The sequence below is a fragment of the Corvus hawaiiensis genome, chromosome 21 (assembly GCF_020740725.1).
Source record: "Corvus hawaiiensis isolate bCorHaw1 chromosome 21, bCorHaw1.pri.cur, whole genome shotgun sequence".
In the NCBI taxonomy this organism is placed as follows: Eukaryota; Metazoa; Chordata; class Aves; order Passeriformes; family Corvidae; genus Corvus; species Corvus hawaiiensis.
In genome coordinates this window covers 6,143,279-6,153,329 of record NC_063233.1, presented here as the reverse complement: position 1 = coordinate 6,153,329, position 10,051 = coordinate 6,143,279, and the positions used below count along the sequence as shown (strand labels likewise).

At 50.9% G+C, this 10,051-nt stretch overlaps 1 protein-coding gene across 2 annotated transcripts; it reads left to right on the top strand.

The window, feature by feature from the left end:
* Positions 1-582: 582 nt before the first annotated feature.
* NAIF1 (nuclear apoptosis inducing factor 1) lies at positions 583-4,741 on the top strand. 2 transcript variants are annotated; one of them, XM_048325884.1, is made up of 3 exons: positions 588-1,346; positions 2,184-2,633; positions 3,220-4,741. In XM_048325884.1, the coding sequence occupies exons 1-3, from the start codon at positions 836-838 to the stop codon at positions 3,225-3,227; spliced, it is 969 nt and encodes a 322-aa protein (XP_048181841.1). In that variant the 5' UTR covers positions 588-835; the 3' UTR covers positions 3,228-4,741. The 2 variants fall into 2 exon arrangements, with proteins under 2 accessions (XP_048181840.1, XP_048181841.1); XM_048325883.1 differs by lacking the exon at positions 3,220-4,741 and having other exon boundaries at positions 583-1,346; positions 2,184-2,758.
* The last annotated feature ends 5,310 nt before the right edge of the window (positions 4,742-10,051 follow it).

Here is a 10,051-nt window from a genome sequence, read left to right as displayed (position 1 = left end):
CGCCACGTGACGCCCCCGGCTGGCCAATCACAGCGGGCGACACGCCCCGGGCCACGCCCCGCTGCGCCCACGCGAAAGTATGGGTCGTGACGTCACCGAGGACGCCCTCGCCTCCACCAATCGGAAGGAAGCGCCGCGGGGTTTCGGCGCGGTGCACAGGGACCGGGGGCAGGCGCACGGACCAAACCGCAATTGGCTGAACCCCTTGGGAAGGCGGTGATAAAGCGAACATCTCCAATCAGAGCGAGAGCCGGGAGTCAGTTTGAGATTGACGAATGTCGTGCGCATCCGGTAGGTTGGAAACCAGTGCGCGCTCTGGGTTGATGGACAGGAGAAGTACCCAATGGGATTAGAGCGGGGAAAATCCACGAGCAGGCCCAACCCCTCACCGGCCCCACGCAGGCCCAGTGCCCTGAGACCAGCGGCGGGGCGGGGCCGCCTCTTGGCTGCGTGATGGACAGGGCTCTTGGCCAATAATAATGCGGCACTGCAGGCGGGAGGCGGGAAAGTCATGTGACGGGCAGCCGGGAGGGCCAATCAGGCGTGGCAGGAAGAGGGGCCGATTCTGGAAGCCATTACGCCAGTGCCGCAGGGTGGGGGCTGTTGCGCGGGGCTGCCGGGCGGGCGCCGTACGCAATTTGCGTATCGTTGGCGGTGCCAAGGGGGGAACGGGGGGGGACCGAGCCCTCCGGGCCCTGAGGGGCCTCGGGGCCCCCCTGTTGTCCCCGGTCCCGGGGGTGGGGGGGCCCTGCCGCCCCTTGGCCCTGCCCAGCGTCTCCCAGGCCCCCCAGGTGTGACCCCGTGCCCCGTTCCCGGTGCCCCCCCCCCCCCGCCCATGGCCATGGCGTCGCCGCCGGCGCCCCCAGCCAAGAAGCGGAAGATGAACTTCTCGGAGCGGGAGGTGGAGATCATCGTGGAGGAGCTGGAGCGGGGAAAGCACCTCCTCGTCAACCACTTCAACGCGGGCGTGCCGCTGGCCGCCAAGGCCGCCGCCTGGCACGACATCCTGCGCCGCGTCAACGCCGTCGCCACCTGCCACCGCGAGCTGCCCGAGGTCAAGAAGAAGTGGTCTGACCTCAAGACCGAGGTGCGGCGCAAAGTGGCCCAAGTGCGGGCTGCCATGGAAGGAGGAGGCGAGAACCAGAACGGCGGCGGCAACGGGCCCGAGGGCGAGGACCCGGCGGGCGCCGCGGCCGCCCCGGTGATCCTCACCCCCATGCAGCAGCGCATCTGCAACCTGCTGGGAGAGGCCACCATCATCAGCCTGCCGAGCGGGGACTGCGGCGCGGGTGACGGGAGCGAGATCCCCATCACCGCGTCGGCCACCACGGTCACCCTGACCCAGAGTGAGTGCTGCGCCCGCTGGAACGCTCTGGGCTGGACTGGAGGGTCACACAGAGGCCCTGAAACCCCTCTTCGAGCAGACCCCGAGCCTTGTGTGGGGAAAGAACCACAGAATGGTTTGGGTTGGAAAGGACCTTAAAGAGCACCCAGTTCCAGCCCCCTGCCATGGGCAGAGACACCTTCCACTAGACCAGGTTGCTGCATCCAGCCTGGCCTTGAGCATTTCCAGGTGCCCACAAGTTCTTTGGGCAAAGAAAGCCCCAACAAAAAGAAATCCCCACATCTCTGCAATGAAATGCTCCTCCCAGTCTGCCCTTGTGCTGCAGGGGAGTGGCCGCAAGACAGGCACATACTGAAAGTCAGCTTTGAGAGCTGGACTCAGCCTTAAGGACAAAGGAGTCAAGGATCCTTTGCACCTTGGGAGATTCTTCAGTCCCTCTCTGGGAACAAAAGCAGAGGGAAAAACATTTCCAGGGCTGATTTCCCAGTGTGCAGTGTTGTAAAGAGCAGCTCTTCTACCGAGAGGGGCCATTCTGAATCTTGTCTTTGCTGTTATGTCAGTCAGTTCATGCTGCTTGGAAAAATTGTTCTAAACTGGAGGTTGAGAAATTATATTGTCTAGACAGATAAGGCATTCCCTATTCCTTTGGATTGTACTGCCCAGAAGGAAGCTCGACTGAGGGTGGAGTAGACTTAAATAGGTCATTTTGTGCATGTCTGGCCATTGTATGTTATCTCACTGAACAGGCCGTATTTTTGTGCTATTCACTGAATAGTCCTGTAGATAAAAATCCTGTATCGCAGCTACTCCTGACTCCCTTTCTGTCCTTTATTCTCAGTTCCTGCAGAGACAACCTACCACAGTCTGGAGGATGGGGTTGTGGAGTACTGCACCACAGAAGCCCCCACCACTGTCACCACAGAGGCGCCCTTGGAGATGATGGCCCATCAACACGAGGTGTCTGCCAAGCCCCAGGAGCTGAAAAGCCGCATTGCCCTGAACTCAGCCAAGCTCCTGCAGGAGCAGCGAGTGACCAATCTGCACGTGAAGGAGATTGCCCAGCACCTGGAGCAGCAGAATGACTTGCTCCAGATGATTCGCCGCTCGCAGGAGGTGCAGGCGTGCGCCCAGGAGCGGCAGGCACAGGCCATGGAAGGGACACAGGCAGCACTGAGTGCCCTCATCCAGGTCCTCCGCCCCATGATTAAGGACTTCCGTCGATTTTTGCAGAGCAATACACCCAGTCCATCGGTCACCACTGACCCTGGCCAGACAGGGCAGCAAGATGGTATGATCCAGTGAAAGAAACAGTGATGGGAGGGAACTTCAGATTCATGTTAGGAAAAATTTCTTCCCTGAGAGGGTTGTCAAGCCCTGGCACATGCTGCCCAGGGCAGTGGTGGAGTCACCATTCCTGGAGGGATTTAAAAGATGTGTAGATGTGGCACTTGGGGACATGGGTTAGTGGTGGATGTGGCAGTGCTGGGGAAATGGTTGGACTTAATGATCTTAGAAGTCTTTTCCAACCTGAACAATTCTATGATTCTATAGGACATCTGCCATGCTAAAAACCTGCCCATGCTGGCAGAGGACACTTGGGACTGAGGGGTGCTGGCTCTTCTCAGTGTGAATGGCTCCCTTGGAGCCTGGCTAAGCCTGAACAGCTTTCTCTGCTAATCTTGTGCTAATCTGCCTTTTAAGACTCTCATTCAGAGCCATAGCAGGATGTGTAATAAACCAGCAACTTAATATGGGTTGTTTTAGTTCCTCGAACAATAGTTTGTTTGTTTTTTTTTTTTAAAGTTATTTTTTAATTTCTGTTTGGAAAAAATCTCTCCTAAGTATGACGCCTCTCTCTTTGTCTCTCTCTCAAGATCTATAGCCTTTAACTGACTTCTAACGTGGAGAGTTTTGTCGGGATATCAGTGCTGCAGCTGCCAAGGTACAGTGATTGTGAACCATAGCGCACACAGTGAATGCATTTCTGGCTCTTGCTGGAAGCATTTACTGGAAACATGGTCCTGGATGTGGTTGAACCTTCCCTCTGCACTGAGAGCTATGGATGCTGCAGCGTGACATCCAGCCCATGCAGACCAGCACCCAGCCTCTGTGCAGTTTAAGTGCCACCCACCTCCCCTGAGGATCCCGGTGGGATTGAAACAGTGTATTCACCTCATGTTTTATCTGCGCGCAGTCATGAAATTTCTCTATCAGCTTGGCAGATGTGATGGAAGTTTCATGTCTTGGGTACCAGAAACTCTCCTGGGATACGTCTTGGTGCAATGTCTTTATTTGTCACAGCATAAACGCCCAAGGGCCTGGATGAGTTTCACTCAGGTGGATTGAATGGTGAAACTCCATCTCCGCCTCATCTGCATAGTTTGGCACCTCCAGAATACCTTGATCCATCAAAGTGGACCTGGACTAAGGTCCCGGACTAAGCTGCAGCCACACAGGAGTTCCCAATGTTTAGGAGTTTGTCAGCCACTGATTTGAGTGAATTTTGGGGCATTACTTGGTTCTGCTGCTGGTGGAGTTTGTTTTGTACTGTTTGGGAGCTGGAAGTGAGTCCAGCCATTCCGTGTTTGTCTGCTGGCCGGCCGCATCCTGAGAAACAGAGCTGAGGTTCTCCTCACTGTCCTATACCGTTATACAGGGTAAAACATCATCACAGCCACTTCTGAAGCATTCAGGCTATGGGGCTCGGTCCTTAATGAGAAAGCTTAATTGCACAGGATGGTCAACATGATTCTCACAGACTTGCAGTAACTTCACAAACTTGTTCACTTGTACATACATGGAAGAAAACTTAGGGAAAGAAAAAAAGGAAGTGTAACTCGTCTCCTTCTACCTTGCAAAGTGGCTTACATTTAACAGGCTTGTTGCTTGCCAGGTATTACTTTTGAAATGGAACTTTTCCAGAGCTGGTATTTACTTGCTGTTAAGTCTCCTTTAGGGCTGGCAAGGGAGTGAATTTGCACAATCAAATGAAACCTTTACACAGCCTTTAATGGGGAGATGCTGATGGGAGACCCCTGGTTAGAGCAGTAGGTGAAGAGGTCACCGCTGTTGGTCCCTGTCCTTTACTCATCTCTTGTCTGCAAATCTGAAGGGGGAGAAAAGGACAACACAATGAGAAGGGTTTGGTCCCTGAAAGGCTCCCTTGGGACTGACACCTCCAAGCTGAGACGGGGTGGATCCTGCCTTGTCTGGCATCTCACCACATGCGTAGCACTTGCCTGACTCTTCCTCTTAGACTTTGTGGAATCAAATCAATTGCTGAATTGAAATTTATTTTTAAAGTGAGAACTATGTCATATGTGTTGGTTTACCTCATTTGTGTAATGATCTCTCCTTTACAAATCTGAATTTTAATAAAAAATACATTTTGGTAAACAGGCTGTTTCAGTTCATTGGTATGGGCCAAGGCGGAAGTGAAAATGAGTTCATGACAACAACTTTGCAACACAGAATCCTCACTGTGAAGGGACCAAGGAGAGCTGTGAACAACCACGAGTCACAGTAGCTTTTCTTCTTGTTTGTGAACCTTGTGGCCTTGTATTTACATAATTACAGTCTTTTTCAAATAATAGCTTTTACAGGCTTACCTTGGAGCACGAGTTATTTCACAGTGTCTGACAGATTACTGAAGTACAGTAATCTCCCAACAGCTCAGAAGATGTCACAAAGCCTAAAATAATGGTAGAAATACCAGCCTTTGGCTTTAAATTGCAGTGTGCATTTTTTCAGTGACTAAGCACTTCAGCTGCGTTACTTTTCTAGAGGAGTAAACATATTGCCATCGGAACCACCCATTTTTCTTCTCTTTTCAGGATAAGTGTAGAGCTTAGTCAAGAGCCAGCAGCATTCAAGTGTGTGTTCTGTGTACAGATTTTTGTCTCATTAAAAAGATGTGGCAACATTTTAAATATAGGGTGAACTGTGTGATGAGGGGCTTGGTTGTTGCTCATGAAGAGGTCATCAAACTTGGGGAGGGACAGAGAAAAGTGTCCCTTAAAACCAGGAGGAATAGGTGAACAGGACACTGACAGGGCAAACAAATACACAGGACACTCAACTGAACAGGCAACTGATGCCCAAACAGAACAAAAGCTAAGGAGTAGCATTTATAGATGTTTATTTGTTCTCTACTGTTCTTTTTGTACCTAGAGATTTGTATTCAACATCCAGACTGGGAAGGAGCCGTGCAGAGATGTTCTGCCACAGGGTGCCTCGGAGATGAGGGTGAGCAGCATCTTCCGGCCTGCTGGGGAAAGGGAAATTTGGTGGGGGATTCTCAGTGGTGAGAAGAGAATGTTTGTGGCCATGGAGGCATCACCAAGCCGCCAGAACGCTTCTGCTCCCTCCGGAGCAAAGCTCTGCTTACCATGTGTCCGGCTGCAGACCGGCTTTCCAGGAGATGGCACTGCGCGCCGGGATCCTGAGCTGCGGCACTGCGCTGTCCCAGGAGCCACCCCTGTCCTCCAGACCCTTGTGGGATCCTGTTTGCTCCCTTCGCTGGTGAATCTTTTCAGGGCTGAGAGCCTGGAGAGGAAGAAATTCAAAGGGCCGAGCACAGCAATGAGATATCCCTGGAAAAGTCAGGATGCCTGGGGACTCAGACCAGGTCCTTCTGCTTCTCACAGACATGGCAGAGGACACTGAGGTGTCTGTCTTTGGGATGAGTTCACTGTAGAACCGAATGGGCAAGCACAAGATGAAAAAAAACACATCAAGTTCCTCATTATAAGTAAAGGGACAGGTTTTAAGGTTTTTTAGAAGGCCACACATATGTCAGTATCCCACAAGTACAGTGCAGTGCCATCACCACATCACAGTTCTGGGAGCAGATCCTCACTGAGGGACAGAATGATACCACCTGCACACTCACCCAAATAACCTTTACTTCCTCCAGCATATTTTTAAAGTTTGTCAAGCCTGTTTTGGCAAAGCATCCTTCTGGGGATCTTTTGTGGTTTTTTTCCTGCTGTCACATGAGAGGTTGTTGCCAGCCAGTACTGTCAGCAGAAGGGTGGTCAGGTCAGTGTGAAAATGACCAGGCCATGTTTTGAGTGCTGGAATGAAGCCGGTATCACCTGCAAATGGGGCTCATGAGCCCTTGGGTCCCAGATGTGCAGGTGATTAACCCAAGACAGAATCCCAGCGCCAGCAGGGACAGTTTCTTTCACCTCTGCCACCTGGGATCCCAAATTAGAGGTTGCTATGTCAAGGGGGAACCACAGACTTACACTTGCTTCTGATGTATTTGGGGTAACAGCAGTATTTGTGGGGTTGAAGTCAGTGGGACAGACCACAACCAGCCACAACCAGCCACAACCAGCCACAACCAGCAAGTCTCTTGTCCAGCACACCACTGAAGGGATGGATAGCTGGGATACAGCCACAGGATAAGGCTTAATAAACTCAACAAGCCTTGAGGCAAAGCAGGTTCCAAGTCTGCAGATTTTGGAAGAGGCAAACAAACAAAGATCCAGTTCTACCCACAGACCTCATTGGAGAGTCCTGCCATACATTCCCAGGACACACTGAAGCAGACATGGAAACCAGTAAACAAAAAAAAGCCAGGCAGCTGGATTTTCAGGTCTAGCTGCATATTTGGGGAAAGGAATCCACCGACTCCAGATTCCTGGGCTCCCTTTGTCGATAACAGGATTCCCAGTGCTGGCAGGCCAGAAACCCACGGTGCAGGTGTGTCCTTTGCACATCCAACAGGAAACCCAGCCTGGCACAGAAAGTGAAACAGTTCCTGGCCTTTATGATGATAAGTTCAGTTAAATATGGAAAAAGTAACAAACACAAGCAGGTCAAAGTGCAGCCTGTTATTAAGCTGAGAAGACACGAGGTTGGAGTAACTCCACACCATGGGGTAATCCTATGCAATGGGGATAGGTACCCATTCCCATCACAGGGTTTCCAGCTGCCTGCATGCTACAGCTTACACTGCTGTGGTGTCTGCACCCCCTGCCTCATTTTGGGAGCTCCCCAGCCTGGAGCTTCCCCCAGTCCTGGGGAAGGCACCCATCCACTGCAGCTCCCACCCACAGCTCCTTGGAGCAGGTCATCGCATCCCACCCACAGCTCCAAGAACACACTTACAGCATAAAGTGTCATGTGATAATCTCTTTTTTTTTGGATGATGAGGCTGAAAGCTCATTAAGGCAATTACAGCAGAGGTGACAGGTGTAACAGAGGAGAACCATTACTCTGTTTATGCTGTTACAGCAACATGTGTAATTTAGTTTTAAAACTTTAATCATTTGGCTGCCAGGACAAATGAATTAGTGTGATGATGCTTTCCAGAGGAAGATGCTGATGATGTAGTTTTCAGAGCTTGTGCATCTGGGATTCCCCTGGGATAAGAGACAGTAATTGAAGGCTCACCAAATGCATTACAGGATCTACCTCACTTCACCTCACTGAGTTTTGTCCCTCCTGCATTTATCTTGCCTTGTTTCTCCACTGCTGCCTTATCTCTGTCCTCAAAGCAGGGAGGAGGCAAGATAAGGCATCTCTGTTGGTGCTCGCTCACAGAGCGCAGCGGTCCCAGCCTTGGCCAGCTGGGCACACCTCTCCAGGAGAGCAGAGGTGAGGCCCAGCCTTAACTGCAGAGCCCAGACTGATAAAAATATCCCAGACTGATAAGACAATGCCCTGAGCTAGCAAAAGTTGAGGAAGTGGTGGCGGCACTGGGGAGCGGCCTTGGGAAAGTCTTAGGTCAGGAAGAGCACAGGGCAAGGACGTGGCCGGGGGTCACAGAGCTGAGGTGAGGTGGGCACAGCCATAGAGGAGAAATCCATAGGATGTGAGTCTGGGATGAGCAGAATCCACATGTATCAGAGCCCCTTGGTCACACACACGGTCCCATGGCTAATGGGTTGCGCCTGGAACAGACAATAATATAAAACCAGAGGGATGGTGGATGGATGAAGATACCCTACTCCCAGATTCCCTCTGTGGGAGGCTCAGACTAACCGATCCCCTCTGTAAACAGGAGCACTGTCCCTTTAAAACATGTGAATTTCTTCAGAAACAATTATGCAGCATAAACACAGCAAAATCAACAGGGTGAATTTCAAACTAATAAAGATTTAATCTCTCAGTCATGAGACTGCGTTTGTTAGGAAAATACACATATCCCTGAGAATGCAGCTACGGTTGCTATACTACACACTGCTCAGCAGCTCACTGGGCATTTTTCCAAACCCATTTATTTTTAACATCAGTCACATTATTCAATTAATTATAAAAACACTGAGGTTTTCCAGAGATGTTTCTGATAAAACTGCGAAGTAAATATGCTTGAGAACAGCAAAGATTAAAGTCTCTGTAAACTTTAGCATTTGAGGCTGTTGCTATAAACAAGAGAAGTCCTCGAGAAGGTTATTTATCAGAGTGAATCATAGCAGATAACATACAATCTCCTCCCACACCACACACAGGGATCATTTGTCCTTTACCTCGGGATGGAAGCAGAGCATCCACATGTCAGCAGTGTGCTGGGGCATGAGAGGTGTGAGAACAGGGCTGGATTCTTCAGATGCCTCCAGTATTTCAGCATCACAGTTTGGTAAATATCAAATATTTAGCAGGCTCAGCTCTTTCCCAATAAGCTGGAAACAGAAATCAAAAAATACCAGCCCATCTCCAGCAATGCCTCAAAGCCTTGAAAACACCAGATAGGAACCGATGGAAGGATTCAAGCCTTGCCTGTAACAGCAGCTGTAAACCCTGCTGTTTCCTGGTAACTCCTGGTATGTCCTGTGATGGTTTCACTGTACCAATACAAAATGCTTTCCCTGTCCAAAGTCTGTGTAAGCTTAACCTGGTAGGCAAAAATCATAGCAATGCATTTGGCTTGATTCAATTTTTCACTTTTATCCAAGGACACTGCTGTGTACTTTTCCTAGTAGACTCTTTTTTTTCAAGGCTCACATTGTGGTAGAATTATTTGATAGCTCTGATATCGTCTACACAGATGGCAAAGATTACAGGCAAGGAGTCTGGGCATCAAAGCCTGGCAGATAGCAAGGACTCCCAGGCTTTCATCCAAGATTTGCATATCAGCCTTGGAGAACAGTTCCTCCCATATGAGCATCAACTTCTCAGCCACAGAGGCTCTTGGGCAAATCCCTAAATTTAAAAACTAGGCAAATCACGTTGATGATTGCAGGCTCCTTCAGGACAAGGAGAGACATTTTGTTCTGCTTGCCCTTAAAGGATGGAATCCAGCCTAACCAGGGATCCCAGCCGCAGCACTGGACACAGCAGCAGCACATAACAACATGGAGCCATTTTGATGAAGAGATGTGCCCAACTGGTTGCCACATCTCACACGTGGAGGGTGAGATTCCAGCTCTAGGCCCTGCCTCGAGCTGCCCCCAGGGCTCAGTGGTGCCAGGGCCTCCCTCCTGCTCCCAGGCAGCCCAGGCACTGCTGGCCTGACCCACAGCCACTCTGTGGTATCCTGTGGGGACAGGATGGCTACACGGCTGAGTAGCCTGAGGAACCATGTGCCTGCAGCTCATGGGACACACTGATGAGACGGATGTCACCAGAAGCTGCTTGGGCACTGGGATAAGCCAGGGGAAGGGTTCCTAGCTGTCAGGAGGACACAGAGACCACATCTGTCACCGAACCACAGAATGGGTTGAGTTGGAAGGGTCCACAGAGGGTCATCCGGTCCCA